The sequence below is a fragment of the Triturus cristatus genome, chromosome 3_2 (genome assembly GCF_964204655.1).
Source record: "Triturus cristatus chromosome 3_2, aTriCri1.1, whole genome shotgun sequence".
Taxonomy (NCBI): Eukaryota; Metazoa; Chordata; class Amphibia; order Caudata; family Salamandridae; genus Triturus; species Triturus cristatus.
Window position 1 is genome coordinate 701,064,991 of NC_140584.1, and position 23,189 is coordinate 701,088,179.

At 49.0% G+C, this 23,189-nt stretch overlaps 1 protein-coding gene across 1 annotated transcript in view; it reads left to right on the forward strand.

The window, feature by feature from the left end:
• Positions 1-23,189, forward strand: part of DNAH7 (dynein axonemal heavy chain 7) — a 1,967,826-nt gene that overhangs the window by 1,861,732 nt on the left and 82,905 nt on the right. The window contains exon 63 of the mRNA XM_085648764.1: positions 19,787-19,890. Within this exon, the coding sequence (XP_085504890.1) occupies positions 19,787-19,890 (104 nt within the window). The remainder of the gene's footprint in view (positions 1-19,786; positions 19,891-23,189) is intronic.

A 23,189-nucleotide genomic window follows, 5' to 3' on the forward strand; every position in this document is an offset into this window, starting at 1 on the left:
CAGCTGCATGCCAAGAAGCCTTTGACACGCTGAAACAGGCGATGTGTACCGCTCCAGTACTAGCAACACCAGATTTCAGCAAGGAATTTATTGTACAGACAGACGCCTCAGAGCACGGCATAGGTGCGGTGCTCTCGCAACTCAATACCGAGGGCCAAGATCAACCAGTGGCCTTCATATCCAGAAGACTCCTCCCTCGGGAACGGCGATGGAGCACCATTAAGAGAGAAGCCTTCGCGGTGGTCTGGGCTCTGAAGAAGTTGAGGCCAAATTTCTTTGGAACTCACTTCCTTATTCAGACCGACCACCGGCCCCTTCGCTGGCTCATGCAGATGAGAGGCGAAAACCCCAAGTTGTTGAGGTGGTCCATTTCCCTACAGGGGATGGACTTTCGGGTGGAACATCGGCCCGGAGTTGACCACGCCAATGCTGACGGTCTCTCCAGGTTTTTCCGCCTTACTGATGAGAACTCCCTAGAGGTTGGGTAGCTCTCCCCTCTTTCGGCTGGGGGGGACGCATGTTGGACATGTCAGCCCTAGGGTGGTCTCCCCTTCTATTTTTGATCGCGCCTCATTTTTTCCACCCTCATTTTTATGTTGGACTAGGTCTCCGGGCGCCTTTTCATTGCCAATCAGTGTTAAGGTGCAGTTGCTCCCTTCTCCCAAGATGGCTGCCACAGGCCCCTGCTACTGCAGAGTGGTCTTTCATAGTAGCACCCTAGCTGCCAGGAGCTGGCTGGAACCCCACAACAATGTTGCAACACCAGCCCGCCTTTTTGTCCCATAGGTAGAATGGGGAAGCTCCTGGAATGTGCTGGAACCTTCTAGAAGGGAGGTGTGGTTTTTCTTTTGCCGCCTTGGCCAGAGGTCACCTGACCTAGGGCTACTTAAGTGAGGGAGGGAACTTTTTGTGTTGAGTTGGCCAGTGGGGTGAAGCAGAGCTGGAAGAATCCACCAGGAGTGTAGGCGGTAGGGCCTAGCCAGGGTCTTATGCCTCTGAGAGTGACAGGATTTAGGTGCTGCCTCTTAAGTGAGTGAGGGACCATGTGAAACCCATTGATCTTGCCCAGCAGTAGGACGACCCAGAGAACCTCTGCCCAGCCTGACTAGGAAGGACCTAGTCGCCTTCTCCATCCCTACCCCCCTGTAACAGAACCCCTTAGGGGCGCCAGATACATCTGCGCCAACAAGACTTCACCTAACATCTGAGAACAGAGACGTATATGCCAAGCACTGAGACTGCGTGTCCAGATTGAACTCTAAACTTATATGCCAAGCACTGAGACTGCGTGTCCAGATTGAACTCTAAACTTCCTTACATCCTTAACTTGAGCACCCCCCTGTGACGTGGAAGCCAGCGCGCTCACCGCCGCGGCCCGGAGGCCGGAAGAAGCGCCCTGCCGTATCGCGAGGCCCGTGGAGAAGCCCGGGGCCCCGCCGCTGCCGTCGCAGCAGCGTGAGAAGGTACGCGAGGCCGAGGCCGAGGTCCCCCCATAATCGCTGGAGCGGACCCCTTCCGACGTCGATAACGAGGTAAGCCCGGAGGCTGGGATTGTCCCTGGTGCGCCCCCTACTGGTTGGGAGCCACACCGCACCCTCAGCCCGGGTCCCCTCTCCGTGGGAGTCCCCCTTGTCATCGCGCCAGAGAGACCCCGCCGAGGGATCCCTTCCTGGTGCCCCCGTGACTACACTGAAGCGCGGTGCCCTACGAACTGCACCAGAGCCCGAGAGACTCGCTCCGCAAGTCCCGTGCGCTCCCTGCGGACAGCCCCCGTGTGAAGCATTGACTGCCCCCGAGTACGAGTAGCGCTCTGATAGCCCTGTTCCGACCTGAAGTGCTAAATATCCGTACTCACGAATAGCGCTATGTTATCTATGCTCCGTAGTGAAATGCTTAATGTCATTGCTTACGAGTAGCGCTATGTTACCTATGCTCCGTAGTGAAATGCTGAATGTCATTGCTTACGAGTAGCGCTCTGTTATTCATGTTCCATATTGAAGTGCTAAATTTCCTTGATTACGAGTAGCTCTCTGTGCTAGATGCCCCGTTCTGAGGTCGTCACCGGTTAGCGCGCCCAGCGCTATAATCACCCCCCTAAGGCGCTACAGGAAAGTGAAGCGCGGGGGTACATCTACGTGAATGGTAATTGTATCTCAGGCAGTACTGATATTTCATGAATTGCATTTATGGTATGACCAACATTTATAGCTCCTGACTGACATGTACATCGCGAGGAATTGTATTATCAGCTTATGAAATGTACTGCTACCTCATGAACTGCATCTAACGTGATCTACTTGGATAAAGTTGAGTATTTACATAACTCCTACAGTGTGGCGTCACTTATTGTGTGTGTTCCTCGTCCCATGTGAGGTGCGTGTTGTATGGTTGCTTTACACACAGACCTTTGGTGGCCCGACCGCTCGTGTCACGTTACCGCCCCATAGGGCCTGGAGACCCCGGGTCCTACACAGAGCCACTTAGACCCTACAAATACACTGTCTGATGCTATGGGGGGAATAAATCCACATTGATTTGGGTTAACTAGGTATGGCAGCAAATAAAGAAGCCTGTTAGCCAGGACTTTGACGTAGATTTTTTAAAAACTTTATTTAAAGCGTTGGCAATGTTACAAACATTATGTTGAATGCTGATTTAAATGACAGAGAACATGCATCATAAATACCATTGCATTTGAAAACATTTACACTTAACGGGCACAGTAAGATAAGAGATCGTATATGTGAAACTTCAGAAAAAGGGCTGCGCCTCTCCTTCCCTGTCACCATCTCCCCCCACGGCCTCTCCAGCACCCCTCTGGGGTGTGGCATCTGTCATTTCAGAGGGCCTGTCGGAAGGGATAGCAAAGGGCTAGAGTATTTTGTGTAGTGAATATAATGGGCTGATAGTCTTTTAAGGTGAATGATCCCGGGTCTGAATGGGAGGGTTCCGCTAGCCGGGGATAGGTGGTGAAAGGTTGCCATATATCATGAGGGCGAGACTTCATTGGCATCAGTTCCCAATAGTTGGTTAATTGCTCATGACAATATGCAGTGTCTTTGAGCCAATCGCAAGATTGTGGTGCTCGGGCTGCCCCCAGTTCATTGCGACTGCGTTTTGCTAAAAGTAGCATTAGTGCAACAAGTTTCTGGACACTGCGGTCCACGCCTGCCACGTATCCCAACAGTCTAAATAGCGGGGAGGGGTCTAGTTGTGTGTCTATGATTTTTCCAATAGTGTTAAATATCTCTGCCCAGTAGGCGGCTATAGTGGGGCACTGCCGGGCGAGGTGGAGGAAGTCCGCCCTCGGCGAATGGCATTGGGTACAGTGAGAATCTGGAGAAATTCCCATTCTATGTGTCTGAACGTGGGTTCGATATGTGCAGTGTGAGAATTTGAAATGAATGAGGCGTAATCTGTAGTGAGGGGACAGAATTTCAAGCTGGCCACTGCAGAATGTCCACTGCTCATATGTGAGGGGTATGGGGAGATCATTTCCCCATGCATCCCGTGCCGGTGTGTCTGTCGCAGGTGCAGACCGTTGCATGTGGTTGTACAAAGATGTGATGAGTTTGCGTGCAGTGCTGGATGTGTAAATATATTCTAGTGCCATTAGTGTTTGCGGGGGACTGGAAATGTATCAAATACTGTCCGGCAGGTTGCGTGCAATTGATAATATAGGAGATTGTCCAGTGGGTGCTTGTGGCAGGGTTCTGGGCAGGGTGGTCGAGGAATCGATTGTTTGGGTATAGATCCGCGAAAGTGTGAATGCCAAGCCAACCGGCGCAAGTGCAGGTGCCTCCGTCTAGCTTCGGCGGAAGTATTGGGTGTTTTGCCACCGGAACCGATGGGGCATAGAGGCACATGTGTGCCGCGCGACACACCAGCGCCATCAACGCCCACCTCAAGCACTGTATAGTGTCTATGTCAGGTCCCGCACACTTGAATAGAAGAAATAGGGCTGTCGAGAGTGGGCACAGGGAGACTTTGTCTATCTCCACCGAGACCTGTGGTTGGAAAGGTGTGGGATGTGTCCAGTATCGTAAAAATTGTGCTTGGGCGCGTATAATTGTAAATCTGGCGCTCCCATTCCGCCTTGTGCCTGCGGCAGCGCTAATACCTCATATTTGACACAAGGCTGCTTCCCAGCCCAGATTAGTGTAAGATTGGACCTAAGTCTCTTGAAGAAAGCCTGCATGATTGGCATTGGGATGTTCACGAATAAATAGAGGAACTTGGGTAGAATCACCATTTTTGCAATGGCGATTCGGCCTGCCAGAGACAGAGGGACTTTTGTCCACATGAGGAATTCTGTCTTTAAACCAGTTTATTGCGTTGCCGAAGTTGGCCCTCCAGACTTCCTCCGAGTCGTTACACACATAGATCCCCAATTATTTAACCGGGCCACTTGCCCACTGGAGCGGATATTCCATGGAGAATGGACTTGTGGCCTCCATTAGGGAAAGTAGCGTGGACTTAGCCCTATTGATTTGGATTCCCGAAATGCCACCAAATTGTGCAATTTCGTGAATAAGTGGTGAGAGATTGTTTTTGGGGTGATTTACGTATAGGGTGATGTCGTCCGCATAGAGGGACACGACTAGCCCACGAGTGTAAAAACCCAGTCCCCGATTCACGTGGTCTTGCCGCATTTGTGCTGCCAAGGGCTCCATGGCAATGGCAAAAAGTTTGGGGGAAAGTGGGCATCCCTGCCTCATGCCCCTGCCTATCGGGAAGAGATCTGAGGTCTGACCATTGAGGCATATGCGAGACATGGGTGAGGCGTAAAGAAGGTGGATCTGCGCGAGAAAGATGCGGCCCAGCCCCATTCTCTCCAGTAGTGTTAACATATATTTCCATTCCAGCCTATCAAATGCTTTCGTGGCGTCGAGCAGAACGGCCACAGTGGGGTTTTGGAGGTTTAAATAGTGCATCATGAGAACATGGTTCGGAGATTGTGCGTTGTAGAACTGCCAGGTATGAATCTCGATTGGTCAGGTCTGATCATCACTGGGGGCAACAGTTGCAGCCTGTTTGCTAAGACCTTAGCGAATATTTCATTATCGATGTTAATAAGTGTTAGCGGCCAGTAGGAGTCACAGTGATGGGCAGGTTTATCTGGTTTTAGAAATGTAAAGCTTACTGCCTCACGCATTATAGGGGGAAGCAGACCCGTCTCCAGTGCATCAAGCTATAAGTCTAGGAGTTTGGGGGCTAGGATGTCTGAATATTCTTTATAAAAAGCTGCTGTAAGCCCGTTCAGTCCCGGAGCTTTATCTCTGGGAAAGCCTGGCAATTGCTTGCTGGATTTCCTCCACCGTGACAGGGGAGTCTAGGAATTCCCAGTGTGAATTCGAGAGCCATACCAGCTCAATGTCATCAAAATACGCCTGCATGTCTGGAGGGGTTTTCCCCTGGGCTGTGGAATCGAGTCGCACGTAGAAGTCGTCCATGATCTGCATCAGTTCCGATGTGGAAGAGTAGCTATGGCCTTCCGGATCGAGCAGTTCCGCGATGTATGACGTGGCATGCGGTGTTTGGAGCAATCGGGCTAGGGTTTTGCCAGGGTGATCACCCTCCCCGTACCTGCGTGCCTGGGTCTCTTTGCTCAGGAACAGGGTCTCTCATATCGCCTCCTCCTGGTATTCAGATATCTTCTCGCGTATGCAGGCTAGGGTGTCAGTGCTGCTAGAGCTGTGAAACTGTGCTTCTAATGCCGAAATGTATTTTTCAAGCACCGTGATCGTGTTGCGGATGGATTTCAACACCCCATGTTGTTTGGCTAAGAACTCCTCTCGAATCACCGCCTCAAAGGCTTCCCAAAGGGTGGCAGGGGAGCTAACTGACCCAGTGTTGTGTTCGAAGTATGTTTGGATTGCCACGCGTATTTCTTCCTGAAGGCAGAGTCTGTTAGCGCTCCGTGGGGGTAGTCGCCATGTGAATGTGTACGGGAGTGTGTCAGGGGGATGGATTGTCAGTTGCACAGGGGCGTGATCCGAGAGGGTGTGGGGTAGGTGAATGACTCCAAGGAAGGAGATCTTTTATAGCCAACCAGTAATCTATCTGGGATCACGCTCCGTGTTTCAGGGAGAAGCATGTGCCCGCTTGGGTATCTGGGTGTGTGTCCTGCCAGAGGTCCATGAGGTGATTGTCCTCGATGATTCTGGTCAAAGTCCAAGCGGCCTATGGGTGTGGTCACCGGGAAATACCCTCCCTGTCCAAGGAATCTATTAATGAAACATTGAAATCTCTGCACCATAAAGTTGTCTGTGCACTCTAGTTTGAGATCAGGTGCCAGACCTTGGTGAAGAATTCTAGGTCGTCTCCGTTGGGGCCATAGACTGTGGCAAGGGTGATTGTGTGATTGTAGAGTGTGCCTGTTAGGATGAGGTATCGCCCATCGCTATCACAAATGCAATGTTTTGTAGACCAGGCCAGATTCCGTTGAATGAGAATGCATACGCCTCTTACATAGTTGGAGTATGTGGCTAAGTGGTACCCCAACCCTTTGTGAGTAGCGGCGGGAGAGCCCGGCTAACTAGGTGGGTCTCTTGGAGCATACAGATGTCTATCTGGTGCCTGTGCGAGTAAGCATGTATCAGACAAATTTTCCTACTATCATTGAGACCCCTAACATTCCATGTTATGAGCTTTACTGTGGCTAGACTACCCATTTTTGCCTTGTAGTGTCATAGTTCATTTTAACAACTGGGTGTTACCCTGTGTAAGAGATTTCGCGAGTCGTGCTCCCTCGAGTTCTTGGGACATTAAAGGAGATGCAGGTGTATGTCATATAGCCAACATTTTTAAAACAACCAACAGTTGAACAATGCAACCCCCCTCCCACGCTCACCACCCCCGTCCCACACCAACCCCCCAGGTTGAGAAAGAACCTCCCTCTCCCATGTCGAAAACAACTGGGATTTATCCCTGGGGGGTAGCGGAATCGCCGTGTGAACTAGCCTGCCAATAAAGGCTTGGTGGCCGAGCATAATACTATGAGGACAGAAGCTATGTTTAGAGTGTCTCTTGTATAGGAGATCTTTAACCCCCCCCCCCCAACAGGTTTGCGAACAGAGAGTGCAGCTTACACCCAAACAGAGTGTGAGTGTCAGCTGCATGAAAGTTACCAGCCCTCCATTAGCGGGACCATGTCTCCAACTACATGTACAGAACTCAAGGAGTACCAGGTTTTGTTTAGTCATTGTCACTCAGTTGTGCATCATAGAGGACCTGAGAAGATGCCCCTCATAAATTCTTAGGTTGTATCTGCTTTTTGTCGAATTTGAGGGCTAGTTTTGGATCCGTGAAGTGGTATGTTTTCCCATCCTGAGTTACTCTTAACTTGACTGGGTATAACATTGCGTATTTCAGGCTAGCCTGCTGTAGGAGTCTTTTTGCTGGCTGGAAATCACGTCTTGCCAGCTGCATCGCCACTGTGAAGTCTGGAAAGAAGATAAATGGTCGCCCTTATACTGATACTGGCCTCTCTCTCTTGCCGCATGGAGGACTGTGTCGCGGTCTTTATAGTTTAACACCTGTGCTACTATTGGGCGAGGCGGTGCCACTGGGGTTGGTCGCAGGCCCAGGGTTCTATGGGCCCCCTCAACTATGAAGACTGGGGACAGTTCAGGTCCGAAGAGGTCACGCAGCATCATCTCTATGAAGTCTTCGATTTGTGAGATTGCTGTTGACTCCGGTAGGCCGGTAATCCGAAGGTTGTTTCTCCTCGAGCAGGCCTCAAGGTCCTCATGTTTTTTGCTCAATCAGGTCCAGGACCTTATCCATAAGAGATGTTCAGATGTGGTGATCTGGCTGTCCTACGCTCCGCTCACACGCGTTTCTAGTTGGGAGTCATGAGCGTCGACCCTGTGTTTCACCTTGTCTTGGCGCGCAGTGAGTAGGTCTAACTTGACGTCGCTGTTTTTCAAACTGGACTTTACCTCCAGCAGGATCTCTTTGATGTCTAGGTCCTGGTTGTCAAGTTCTTCTGGAGGGCATGCAGCGGTGCCTTTTTCTGGCTCTGGGTTCATCTGTCTGACACTGCGCTTCTACTCGAAGGAGAGCTTGGATTGCCTTCTTTCGGGCTTGCCCATGATAGTTGGCGAGTGAAGTGCGGTGAGCGCGCACAAGGAGGGGAGTCTGGTGTGTGCTAACGCCTCACCTGTGTTCAAGTGGCTTGGTTGGCTGCGCGATATCTGTGGCTCCCTAACTGCCTGTTGCCTGGCAGCTGTGTGAGCCTTCGGCTCCCCAGAGGCGCCTCAGATGCTTTCTCGTTGAGTGGAGTGGTATGGCCTAGTATTCAAGGGCCCTGTGGAGGACGGGGGTCTTAGTGCTGCTCTTTGTGCTGGGAACGCTGGCGTGGTGGCTTCTCCTCAGCCTGCTGCCGGTTCCCTGCTGTGGTTGTATCACTGGGGCCCACTCGGTCTCGTTCATCCTCCCCGTGCAAGCACTGATACCTTCTATGTGTCTGGCTGTCCTGGATTAGGTCATTTGCCACACTGGGTCCATGTCTGCCGAAGTTGCCGCCGAGCCCACCAGGCCATCGAGTTCTTTCAGACCCAGCGGGCAGGCAGACCTCCGGGCTCAGCCCCGGCTGGGTCTAGGTGCTGGACCGCCTCTTGGACTGCGGCGTGCCAGGGACTCCAGGCCACGTCGCGGGCCTGCCCCACTCTCGCAAGCCCCCTTGCGGGCACTCACCTCCACTCAGTCGGGCGGGATGATCGCATTCGTATTCTTGCGGTGAGCTGTGTGGCATTCCGGGCACGTCTCCGCCTCCGGCGCCGTTCGGCGTGCGCTGAGTGCTGATGGAGAAGCTCAGTGGACCGCCCAGTCCCAACGCTCGCACAGGCCTCCCTGCCCCAGCAGCCAGAACCGGGCAGTCTGCATCCAGGACCCGCCATCGTGCCCCGAGGCATCTCCCCTTGGATGTGCCCGTCAGGTGGGAAGGGAGGCCCAGTGCACCAGCGGAGAGTGTGCGTGTGTCTTCTTTGTTTGTTGTGTGGCCTGTGGATGCCTCACGCGAGGGGCGGCAGCCGCACCCCGCAGGAGTAGGATGGCTCCGAATTGATAGGCCTCACTAGGCCGCGACGGCCGCCTGCGTCTTCAGCTCGATACCTGCATGCACAGCGGTCTCTGGATTGGCTTCTGAAACGTGTGTTTGTTCGAGGATTGTGTACTCGCCTGGCAGAGCTCGCACTCTATGCGGCCATTTTGCGATGCAGTGAAGCCACGCCCCCCCCACTTTGACATAGATCTTAAGTTCATTAAACCATCAGTAATACTCTACTGGGTACCCGTCTGGGCATTCAGGCTCTGGAGAGCAAGCCGTAATCTATCTGGTTGGAGGGCTTGCTGAATAGCTTTACTGCCTCTTGAGTGCAAACAAGGCAGAGGGAGATCTGTAATTAATGGCATGGAGGTTTCCCGCGGGGGACGGGCATATGCCGTATAAGTAGGCGGTAATATGCAGTGAAGGTTGCTGCTATGTTTATGACCTTGACTATCCCTCCACTCTCATAGGTGTCTGTTAGGAATGGAACTATATATGAGGCTGTCTTTTGTCACCAGCCAGTACAGTAGTTTACAGGATTCATCGCCTCATTCATACATTCTCTGCATCTCCACAATCGAGCAGTGACCGGCCTCATCAAGGGACAGCTGTCTAAGAGACGATCGGGCAGCAACAAAGCAGCTTTGCGTTTGCTCAGTGGGTTAGCCCCAACTAGTGCACTCAAGATTCAGAATGTCAGTCTCTAAGTCAGTTATTTGTTGATGCTTGTCCATTTCCTTGCCACGCAGACAGAATCTGGCTATACCTTGTAGACAGCGGCGTCACTATGGGGGTGCGGGGGGTGCAGACCGCACCGGGTGGCACCCTCATATGGGGTGACACCAACAGGGCCGGTGTGCGCAGAGCAACCTAACCTTTTAGGAGGAGGAGGTGCCTGTGCGCAGTGGGCACTGTCTCCTCTCCTTTCTTTTATTTGCTTCCCTGTGAAATGGATCCAAAAAAGAAAATCACTTTTGCTGGAAATCAATGTCGTATTTTTCTGACATTTAATTCCAAAATTCAGCATCTGGAATAAAAGTTTAAAAATATGAAAAATAAATAACTAAATAAAGTAAGACAGAGTGGTAGCAAACTGTCCAGATTGATTTTATTCACACCCAAACACATTAGTGCCACCTTTACAGAGTTTGCCAGTGAAGCGCTATTTTTGTTGTCTTGGCTTTGTTTTCCCTGGGCTTGGAACTAGTGCACCAATCCTGGAGGTACTGCAATGTGAGGATTGAAAAACAAAATTTGTACTGCTGCTCTGTATCTAGGATTGTTGTCTTTTTTTTACCATACTGCTTACGTTTTGTAAGGATATAAGCAATGGCCATTGAAATGGGTCCATTCAGGGCCCTGTTGTCATGTCCTTAACTTTTCAGGCAAAAGCACTCACTGATTTCAGAACAGTGAGTGTAAAAGTGTTAAGGTAACCATGTTGTTCCTGCTTACATTTCACATGGTTTGCAAAATGTTGCATTCCCTATGATTGTTTGCTTTTTCCAGGATGCTGTCACTTTTTTTTGTAGGCCACATATTGCTCTTGCCCAGTGCGGAATTTAAATTGAGCCGCATCCAGGTGTTTATAGCTGGCAACAATTGGGTTGTAGTTGAAGGCAGTCTGAGTTTTTCTCAGTGGGGCAGTATGGTGTTCAGTGGGGGAGAGGATGTGGCACTATGGCCAGAGCTGCTGAATTTGGAACTGGGGAACCAGGTTCAGCCTTAATAACCAGTCCGCCAGACCACTCTCCTGAGAGAGCACTATCTCATGCTAGACCTTAGAAGGCTTCGCAAGACATTAGAAGCCCCGGTGTCGTAGCACCAGCAGGTGGACCCTAGCATGACAAGTGTAGGTTAACCTTCAAGGCTTGTCCACCACTATTCATACTGAAGTTCACCTCCAGTCTTGCGGGCAGGCCTATGAAGCAGTACACCCTAGAACAGTGACCCTGTCACTGAGATCACAGGACCCTTGAGAAGGGCCAGCTCTAGGGCGGTGCAACCGGTGTGACCGCACCAGGTGCTCACTTTAGGTGGAGGCATCATTTTTGCAAGTATATTATGGTTCTAAAAGCGCTTGCTGCCTCCTTCCTGGCCTCCAGTAAGTTTCGGTAACAATAAAAATGTCATGATGACTCTGGTGATTAATGTTCTTCCTAGAGAGAGATCGGAATTTTGTCTAATGGAAGATTTGACTCATGGAAAGGTAGCTCAGAGGGTTAATGTACCTGCTGCAAAGAACATGTACCATGCAGATCACAAAGTGCACATAATGTAAATAGGCCAGTGGGCTACTGCTTTTGTCAGAGAGATCCTTTTGTTACTTGCAGTTTATAAGTTAAAATCCTAACATAGAATAGTGAGCTATTAACTGTCATCTACTGCGCAGCAACACAAGTCACATTTTTTATTAACTTTTGATAGGTTTGAGCTACAAACAATTTATTAGTTTAAATGGTCAGATCATGCTGCAGATCTTGCATTATGAGGCAAATATGGCAGAGCCATTATTATTTAGAAAACATTTGCAAACTAGGATTTTTAGCCATTCATGTTTGAACTGCTGTTTTGGAAAAGGGAGAAGTGCTGATGACAGAAACTCCATGGCTCGGAGACAAATGGCTTGTGCTTCCACATTTTATCGTATTTGGGGACATTCTGTGATTAGAAGCATATCCCACTTTCTGAACACATTTTACTGTCAATAACTCATTATAACCTTAAATAATCATGTGTATCCATTGGTTAATAAAACTGGGCAGTGAAACCAAACAAATACAAGAAATTGGGATGTTTGCGCATTCTGGCCACGCCTCTGGCTCTGCCCACTGATCCAATCCTTGGGTTATTCCCGCCCTCTGATTCTCCGCCCACAGTTCCCCTACTTTTTTTCCCTCACTTCGACCACGGATATATCGTGTTGCTGGATAGTGGGAACACCACACCAGTAAAAAGTACCATACCTATGATATTATAAATTCCAATGAACTTTTGACTAGCAGGTAGCCCACTGTACAACCTGATTAACGAATCATTGTCACACTGTTTTTAACAGGCACATTTTGTAAATATAGGACCTACATTTACAAACGTTACTAAGGATTCTGTATGGTCCCGTTATTTGCCAACTGTGTCCACTGGCGGACTCAGGCGGAGGAGGTCCATGCGGTAAGTTGGGAATGGAGTGACACCATGAGTTACCCGCACCGGGTGACACCAACCCTAGTGACGCCAATGCTTGTAGAGTGTCCTTACCGGCAGTCCATATGGTGCAGTGGGCGGTGACTGATTCCCTGTTGGTCTCCAGGTAATGTCTGATCTCTTAGGTGAGGAACAACATGAAGGCGGCATCTGTAAGGTGCAAAGCACTAGTCCGCCACATTGGGTGGGTTCCCCCTCCCGGAAAGGCCATTCGGAGTGTGACATGTGCATGGTCAGATATGGCTTGGGATAGTATGTGGGAACCCGATGTGCAGACCATGTGAGTCACAGGAAGAGATAGATGCAGGACAGTAACTTGTGTGCAGCTGACAGATGACTATATTGCGGGCGTTCCACACCCTCCATGCATCGCAAAGTTCCAAACCCTCAGTCCAGATCTTCCCTTAAGTTTCCCTCTATGACTGCTATTTTGGCCCCTGGGACTTGCAGAATCTACCTCTGGATTCACAATGTCATTAAAGTCTCCCCACATGAGGGTAACTCCCTGGGATAGCCCCAGTATTACATCCTGAAGTTTCTTCAGTGCGAGTGTGTGGAGGAAAGGACGGACATATAAGCCAAGGTCATGGGCAGGGCAACCATAAATGGATCCCTCCACCACTATGTATCTGCCTAATGAGTCATGTTTCACCTGGGAGACAGCCAGAGGAAAAGTCTTGTAAACAAGGATTGCCACCTCTGGGGCCTCTTGTGTGACCGGAGTGATATACACTATCATGCCCATATCGAGCTAGAAGTCTGCAGCTATTCCCCAGTACATGGGTTTCCTGAAGCATTAGGACTGCCAGAGCGTTTCGCTTTGCAAAGCGTAGGACTGCGGTGAGCTTCATTCTGTTAATGTTCCATGTCATAGGTGTGAATTCAAGTATGACGGTGGGTGCTGGATGTAAGTGGTAAGTAAGAGCCCAGAAGACCATTGCAGGTAAGCAGTGTGGGGTGTTGAAATGCTGGGGCACCCCACCAAGTGATTGTCTTATTGTGCAAACCATGCAAACTCTAATAACTGAAAGAAAATGGAGTCTATATGGGCTAACATGAGTATTTCCCTTTTCCCAACTACTCCCCATACCATACTTCCTCCGAGAAGCATCTGTTCCCCCCGCCTTGCCCCCATCGCACTAGGTGTAATTTCAAGTGAGTCCCCCAGCTTTATCTGCACGGTAGCAGCATAATAAAGGATACAATGATGCTGACAGGAAATTTTTTGTGGTATCAGTCTTCTGCCTTCGGCCCGTGGAGCCATTGAGTCAAATGTCCGGAAGAGGTGATGCTTTCTCTTTAGTTGTATTGGTGGCCGGACTGAGTGTTTAATCAGGGGATACTTTTTCTGAGTCCAAGGACACATATGTCCTGAACCACATGCGTTGTCTGCGAGATGTCCAGCAGCCCCTTCGGTTGTCTATTTTTCCCGGGCCAGTATGTTCGTCTGTGGAGCGCCATATAAGAGTCTGATTGCTCCACAGTTGATGTTGCTCTGTCCCCCAGTCCCAGGTAGCCTCCAGAGTATCAAAGAAGAGAGATTTGAACCTTAGAGTACTTTGTGTTTAGCTGGATACTGGAGCATATATTGACCTCTGAGCGTTCTAAACTTCTGTTTGACCTTGTCGAAAGATATCTGTTGTTACTGCACTTGGTGGGTCAAGTCTGGGAAAATCATTATGCACTGGGAGCCCGAGACCAGTTCCCCCCAGGCAGTGTGTCTTACGCATGATTGTATCTTTGTTCTTGTAATTAAGGATTTTGGCTATAAGGGGATGTGGCAGGGCCATCGAGCGCATTCCTGGCCCTGAAGTAGGTCGGGGTTGTTACTCCCACTACTTTCTGGTTCCCAAGAAGGGCAAAGGGGGCCTACGCCCTATCTTGGACCTCAGGAGCGTCAACGCCTTCCTCTGGAAAGAGAAGTTCAAGATGCTCACCTTAGCTCAGGTTCTGGCTGCCCTAGACCCTGGAGACTGGATGGTAGCGTTGGACTTGCAGGATGCTTATTTCCACATCCCCGTCCTGCCGGCCCACCGGCGTTACCTGCGTTTCACGGTAGGCCACGAGCACTTTCAGTTTACCGTGCTCCCCTTCAGCCTCACCAGTGCCCCTCGGGTGTTCACGAAAGTGATGGCGGTGGTCGCAGCTCACCTGCGCAGATTAGGGGTTCCAGTCTTCCACTATCTCGACGACTGGTTGTTGAAGGCGGGCTCGCCCCAGGCAGTCGTCTCTCACCTCCAGACTACGTCCGACCTCCTGCATTTGCTGGGGTTCTCCATCAATGTGCCGAAGTCGCATCTGAGTCCCTCCCAGCAGCTCCTCTACATCGAAGCGGTTCTGGACTCGGCGCAGTTCCGGGTCTATCCTCCAGAGCAGCGGGTCCGGGATATTCAGGCTCTGATTCCAATCTTTCGGCCTCTATCCCGGGTTTCGGTCAGGTTGGTGCTGCGGCTTCTGGGTCTGATGGCCTCCTGCATCCTGCTGGTACATCACGCCGGGTGGCGGATGTGGGCTCTGCAGTGGGACCTGAAGTTTCAGTGGGCCCTGCATCGGGGCAACCTGTCCGACCATGTCTTGATCTCGGAGGGCACTGCAAGACAGTTGCAGTGGTGGCTTACGGACTGCGATTGGGTCAGTGGCAGATCCCTCTCCCTTCCCCAACCGGAGCACACGGTAGTGACGGATGCGTCCATCCTGGGTTGGGGGGGCCACATGGGAGAGGCGGAGATCAGAGGCCTCTGGTCTCCGGCGGAGTCCCGGCTCCATATCAACCTATTGGAGCTGCGGGTGATCCGGCTTGCACTGAAGGCATTCCTTCCCTCTGTTCGGGGAAGTGTAGTGCAGGTGTTCACGGTCAACACCACCGCCATGTGGTATTGCAACAAACAGGGCGGGGTGGGGTCGTGGACCCTTTGTCAGGAGGCTCTGCGCCTCTGGACATGGCTGGAACATCAGGGCATCACCCTGGTGGTTCAACACCTGGCAGGCTCTCTGAACGCCAGGGCGGACGAACTCAGCCGCCGGTGCATGATAGATCACGAATGGCGTCTGAACTCGGACGTGGCGCAAGGCCTCTTTCGGCCGTGGGGAGAGCCTTGGTTAGATCTATTCGCCACCGAAGAGAACGCGCAATGTCAGCAGTTCTGCGCTTTGGAGTTTCCAAGGCGGCACTCGCTCGGAGACGCTTTTCGTCGCGAGTTGGGTTGCGGTCTGTTGTACGCTTTTCCGCCTATACCGCTTCTGCCCAGAGTGCTGAAGAAGATCAGGCGCTACCGGGCCCAAGTCATCCTTGTGGCTCCGGATTGGGCACGAAGATACTGGTATCCCGAGCTACTCAGTCTATCGATCGATCCCCCAATCCGACTGCCTCTTCAGGAGGACCTTCTGTCGCAGCAGCAGCGGACGGTCCTCCACCCGAACCTGTCCAGCCTCCACCTCCATGTGTGGAGATTGAGCGGCGGCAGTTGATGCCATTTGACTTGCCTCCTGAAGGTTGTAATGTTATTCTGGCAGCCAGGCGTCTCTCCACAAAATCGGTATACGTCAGCAGGTGGAACAAATTTGTGGCATGGTGCACAGCAAAGGCTGTGAATCCCCTTTCCGCCCCTCTTTCTGAGGTTCTCCTCTTTCTTCTTTCCGTGGCCCAGCTGTGTTCTGCTCTGGGCACCCTTAGGGGATACCTTTCGGCTATTTTTGTGTTCTTACGGCTTCCTGATCAGCCTTCTCTTTTTAAATCCTCTGTTGTTTCTCGATTCTTTAAGGGCATTACTCACATGTTTCCTCCTGTCCCTTTCGTAATGCCTCAGTGGGATTTAAATCTAGTATTGACATATCTGATGTGCGCTCCCTTTGAGCCACTTCATAATTGTCTCCTTCGTCTTCTGACTCTTAACCTCTTCGGTGCCCGTGACGAGCTGGACTCGTCATGGGCCGCGGTGGCGCTGTGCCCATGACGAGTCCAGCTCGTCACAAACCCCGCCCGCTAATGTAACGGGCGGCACAGGGCGGGGAAAGGGGCGGGCACCGAAGGGGTTAAGACTGGTTTCCTGGTTGCCATCACCTCTGCTAGAAGGGTGAGTGAGCTCCAGGCTCTCTCTTCTAAGCCTCCTTTCCGTCCATTCGGACAAAGTTGTTCTCAGGACTCGTCCTTCTTTTCTCCCTAAGGTGGTAACTGCCTTTCACATCGGCCAGTCTGTTACACTGCCCACCTTCTTTCCGCCTCCGCATCCCTCGAAAGAGGAGGAGGGGCTCCACCGTCTGGACGCAAAACGGGCGCTGTCCTTTTATCTGGACCGAACCAAACAGTTCCGGGTGGACGACCAACTCTTTGTTGGCTACGTGGGCACTAAGAAGAGGCAGGCGGTGCACAAGCGAACCATCTCTCGGTGAGTCGTTTTGTGTATCAAGGCCTGTTATTCCTTAGCTAAAAAGGAACCTCCTGTAGGGCTGAGGGCCCATTCCACTCGGGCCACAGCGGCGACCACTGCCCTGGGCCAGGGAGTCCCTTGCAGGACATTTGCCAGGCAGCAACTTGGGCCTCGCTGCACACGTTTGCCAAACACTATTGCCTGGACAGCCAAGCCCGGAGTGATGGTTTCTTTGGCCGTTCTGTTGTCCAGGACTTTCTGGTGTGATCTTGGTTCGCAGACCCACCACCGGGGTTGGTATTGCTGGGGTATCTATTCTAAGGTGAGGAATCTAACTAACGTGTTTCTTTCAGATGAACAAGTTACTTACCTTTGGTAAAGACATATCTGTAAGAAACATTAGTTAGTTAGATTCCTCACCGCCCCACCCATCCTCCCCGTTCTGCGAACCGATATCTAGGGTTGAGGTCATCCCTTTCAGGGCCCTAGATTTTTGGCACCAGTGTCGGTCTCTTGCATGGCTCTGCGTTCCTGGAGCAGAAAGCTATGTACAAGAACTGACGTCAGCGCGCAAGGGCGGCGTCTAAGTACTCCGATGACGTCATCCCGGCAATCACGACGCTGACGACGGACGCGGAGCCGCAGACGACGCCTAGCAACGCGCAAGGGTATTGCTGACAAAAAATCTTTCCGGATCCAGCCTGACACCTAGGGATATTCTAAGGTGAGGAATCTAACTAACTAATGTTTCTTACAGATATATTGTTACCAAAGGTAAGTAACTTGTTCATTACTTACCTTAAAATCGATATTCTTGTCAACGATATTCTTGCTGATGATATTTCTGTATTACGATATTTGCAACTCGATATTTATGTAGGTCGATATTAAAATGTCAATATTTTGTCTGAATACCGTACAGATCATTGGAGAAGACCACTGACCGAAAGCCCCTCTATACAGATATACACTTATGTATTTTGTATTCATTGATTTGTCTGAAAATAGAGGTCTGGTGAAACCGCTAAAGCTGTTTCTGGGCCAGACCGAAAAAGATTAATGCTTGCCGTAAACTTGATTTGGAGAAATTGAAAGGTTAAATGAGAGTATATAAATAGAAATATGCTCTAACACAGAGCAATATATTAGGGGACTGCAGATAGACCTGCAGAGGCTATTGCGTTACTATTTTTTTACACTTACTCCCTTAATAAAAAAGAAGCCAATAACTTGGTCATCAGGAAATGAAAATTCATTCTTGTTCGGATTGCATTAAAAAACTCTTAGATGACCGGGTCAAATGACTTCTCTGAATCCAACTGTTTCATGGCTGTCAATATCTTTTGTCTAGGAAAGTAATTTATAGACGCAACAAGAAAACTGGTTTTCACAGCCAAGTATGTACAAGGAATGCCCTTATTGGTAATCTCTGTAAATCATATCGACAACGCTGAAATCATTAGTGAGGATTCTATAAATCCTTTCTATGTAAAGTTGTTATATTGGATTAACACTGTAAATCTGTAATCATTAATAGTATCCACACCACTGTAACTAAAATCTATTGACATGAAAACAGCCCCCACTGATGAATCAATGGGATTAGTAGTTATTGAATTATACAATGGAGCTTCTAACAACTGTTACACAAATGGTCAACAGAGATAGAAATTACACTAAGGGGCATATTTTTTATGTTTTTTTGCCGAGTTTTATGTTTTATATAGCGCAATCTTGACCCGAATCCAATCGGGTATCAGAGCGCTTTACATAGCACCAGTTACATTACATGAGGACACACATTAATTTTTTGTTAGGGACGGGGAGATTAAGTGATTTGCCCAGAATCACAGGATGTTCGGCGTCATTACCGAGACTCGAACCCAGTTGCCCAGGTCCATGATCGAGCACCCTAGCCGTTAGGCCAACTCCTCACCTTTGCGTAGCTCTTGCACTACGCAACGTAGAGCAAGAGTGACGCAAATGAAAAATTAAATTTATTAAGCCATGCAAGGCCACCTTCCGTGGCTTCATACATCTCGAGTACTGTAACACAGCGCAAATCACATGGCGTTTCCATTAGTGTTGTGTGGGTGTTTCCACGCAGCATCATGGATTTTGATGCATTCCCAGATTTAAAAGAACAGATAAACCTGGGAATGCGCCAAAAAGATACGCCTCCCCAAGAGAGGCGTAGCGAGGAGAAATATGTTTATTTATTCTAAGAGGAAAAAGCCTCTCAAGATTGTTTTTGTGCAGGAAGGTGTGCCTTCCTGCACAAAAACATTCCTGCATGCGCCCATGGTGCAAGGGTGCCTGCATTGGTGTTAGGCAGCATATTGTGCTCCAGTGCAGGAGAAAGGACAGGAATGTGCCGTATTGCCTTAAATACAGCACATTCCTGCCCTTTCCCAGTGACACAGTGCAGCAAGGTGACTTACTGCGCTGCGCCACTTTTTTATAAATATGGCTCCAAGTTTTATAGAATGGTATAGACTTAATGGGAAGCACATATATGTTTGCAGAGGATTAACTTGCAGCAGGTGCATTATAACAGCATGTTGCATTTGTACTATTCTCCACAAAATAATTTAATTCGAATATTTCTCATAAATGTTCTCTCTGCCTGGTCAACAGTATGAGGAACTGGAATCATATGTTTTGGTTATGACCCAATTTGGGAACATATCAGATTTGGGGTATAAAACTGGATTTATTTTCAAAAACACCATTATTTGGGTTAGCTCAGACGTGATAAACATTGCAATAAGTACATGGCAGCTGATTTTTATATCAGTCCTGGAGGCTTGGCCATTGATTATGCAAGGCTGATAATCTCGCAAGGCCCCCAGTTTATTGAAATGAGGCATGTTGATTGTCTGGAATTGTGTTATGTGATAAGGAATAATGGGACACAGACATTTTTAAACGATACACTCTAATATGTTATTGTATTTAAAAATGATATGTACTTTGTATCTTTGTGATCCTTTTTTAATATGCAATTTTTTTTCGCAATGCAACTGATCGATTTTTCTCCAATAAAAATTTTAATTTAAGAAACAGTTTAATTTCAGGAATATTTCGTTATGAGTGTTAACATTAAGTAAAACAAATTACATCCCATCTGTTATTGAAAATAAATGCATTTAATTTATTATAGGTGTCTATGTCCGAGGATTGTTTCTGGATGGTGCACGGTGGGATAGGAAAACCAAAAAACTAGGAGAATCATATCCTAAGATTCTTTACGATCCGGTGCCTGTGGTCAGTATTTCTAATTTTCTAAATGTACATAGTTAAAAGCTGGACAATGTAAAAATGTAGAAAAGAAAGTGTGCATACTGTGGTGATTAGAGTCGGCAGAAATGTGCCTCATAATTTCTGGAGTAGACAAAGGTGGACAATTATAAAATGTTTGGGCACCATGAAATTAAGGGGGCATGATGTATTTTACTGTTTCCTTTGAAACTTTCTCGACCTATGTATATAAGAAGTATCTTGACATAGAAAGTTAATATGAGTACATTGGTGCTTCTAAATAATTGTATTTTATATAGCGCTTACTACCTCTGATGAGGCGTTAAAAATCAGCACTCGCCTCCTTGGGCGGTATTGTATGCCTATATACATATATGCTGATGTTGATGACTGCCACCTAAATTTGATATTTTCAGCTTTTCTATTGTGCAGCGGGGCAAGCATAGGTTACTTGATATTTTGTGGACCACACCATATTTTGTCTTGCTGATGGCCCTGGAAAAGTGTTAAACTGGACTAAAACATTGACTCCAGCTACAAAGAGGCCACTCCTGAAAAAACAACAAATCTGTGCTCCCCCCTGGACTGTTCTTTAGGGAACACTGTTTAGGCCTGTCATACATCTTAGGGCCTCATTATGATGTCGGTCGGAAAGCATTCCGACTGGCTTCTTGTCGGAATCGTTTCCGGCCGACTCGGGTTCGGGGAGTCCGACCGACCAATTATGATGTTTCTGAACACCGCTCGGTCGGACTCCCATTAACTTCAATGCGAGCAATTGTTCCGACCGACAACACAGGCTACCATTGAAAAAAAGGGTGGTTGCGGAAAAACTTGCACCCTGAGGCGGGCACCCCATGGTGCCTGCTACACTGGTTGTAAAGAGGGGTCCCGTGGGTACCCTCACGGGCCCCGACCAGAGGCCTCCGGGTGAAGGGGGGCCTGCTAGGGGCCCCCAAAGTCAGTTTCCGACAGCAATTTCGTGTCAGACAGACCGATTCGAAAAGGTTGTCCTAATCCGATATCGTAATACGTCGGTCGGCAACACGGTCCATAGACCTGTAGGATCATCTCCGACCGACTCTGAGTCTCCGAATGCCGGTCGGAACTGAGTCAGACAGACCAAACTGTTACCTTTCCATCGTAATCGATCAGTCGGAAATGTTTCCGAGTCTGTCGGAAACATAGGTTCCAACACAGGTTAGGAAAATCCAAATGCTGTTCAGAGCCTTTCCAACCGACATCGTAATGAGGCCCTTAATGTCTTGTCTGATCTTGAGTCTGTGTTAAAATGTTATGTGTGATATAAACAATGCTTTAATATAATAGGTAATCCTCAAGTTAATCTCCCCCCCCGCCCCTCATTGTTTTTGGTCTTTTTACTTGTATACTCCATTAACACTTAAGGACAGAGTACTGCCGACTGGTCTGGTTTGATATACCCGTAAAAAACTTTCTGCCCAATCGAGCCCAAGGGGTATTTTGCTTGTTTGTTGTGATTTACAACAGGCCCTTGAATGACCCCTATCTCTGTGTTGAACAGGAATTCAGGATGCTGTCCTTAGCTCAGGTTTCTCTGGCATTTGAAGGGAAAGACTGGGTGGTGTAACTACTTCTGCGGGACATGTACTTTCATATTCCAATCCTTCAGGCACAGAGGAAATACTATAGTTTTTGAGTGGGTTCTACTCTTTACCAAATTTTTGTATTGGTTTTTCGGTTGACTTCAGCATTTCGAGGCTTCACAAAAGTGATGGCGGTGGTAGTGGCATATCTCAGCCGACAAGTAATAAATGATATACTAATATTAGAAGTGGAGTCTTTACTTGGCAGAAGTAGGCATCATGTCCAAGTAGAGAACACCACTCTAGTCAGGGTAAGATAAATACAGACAAATACATATCCTGTGCTCACCTTCTGATAATTTGGCACAGAGCAGTCAGTCTCATTTTAAGAGGCAATCTGTAAATTATTTGTGCAACACACACAGTTATACACATTACAAACACCGTAAAGAGATCTCAAACTGGATTAGAAAAATAGATGATACTTTTATAAAGAAATCAAGGCCAAAAGGATCAAAATCCAATAAGTAGAAGTCGAGTTATGAATTTCTAAAAAATAATGTAGTTTGCATGTAGCAGAACTGGCGCATTGACCCTGTTACGGGAGTAGAATCGGCGCATCGCACTCAGAACCACTGTATCATGCCTTGAACCATTTCTTCGAAACTGGGTGGAGAAGATTGACGCATCGCCCCTCCAGCATGGATTAACCCGGTGCATCATCTTCAGACCCGGCACTTCGCTCACCAGACTCGAAGCGTCGCCACCACTGCATGAAGGAAATTGACACATCACCTTGACTGCGGGCCTGTAATCGACACAATGCTGGTCCGACCTCTCCATTTAACTGTTGCGACCAGGATCAAGGTACTCTGTTTACCGGGCCTGCGTAGCTCTTGATCCCGGCCTGCGTTCCATCATGGTCGACCTGAATATTTGACTTTGCCCCGGTCCAGTGCAACCAGATAACCCCCAAAAGAGCTTACTGCTTCTAAGTGCCTCAAGAACAAGTTACTTACCTTTGGTAGCGCTTTTTCTGATGGACACATCTGCCTGTGGATTCCTCACCTTTTGAATTACCCCCTGTGCCAGCATTCCACGAAAACATTTTCCTAGCTCTCCCACGTCGACCAGGACGTCACAATAGCACAGCTCCGCTCTCGACTCCGTATAACATCATCGGAGCCATAAGATGACCTCGTCGGCATTCTGACGTCAGTTCCCTTTTTTCCACACCGTTGACGCGTATCAGTTTTTTCTGGGACTCTCCATTGCCTTCGTATTAGTTTGTTCCTTCTTTCTCCTTTGGTGAAGCTGTGCAATGGCTACACTGAAAACGTCAGGATTCAAGCCTTGCAAGACGATTGTCCTTGGTGCCTGTTGTCGGCTAACGACTTCGAAGGATGTTCGTTCTATTGTAGGATGATTCCGAAGGCGCTGAAGGAGCGAGAGGCAAAGCTTTTAATAGCCGGGGTGAAAAAGGAGAAGAGGGGCTGCAAGAGGTCCAAGTCGAAGTCGTCGACCTCCGAAGAAGCGCCGACATGGGTTTCGGGAGCGATCTTCGAAGAGCAAGGCTTCGGGGTTGGCTTCTCCGGTTCAGCAGCGTCATTCTAAAAATGACATATCGCCCTCACCTTCTCCATAGGTGACTCCAGCCCATTTTCTGACACCGAGAGATTCGTCAGCACCCAGGGATTCGCCGGCGCCTTGGGAGTTCTCTCCTGCAGATTCACATGTGCT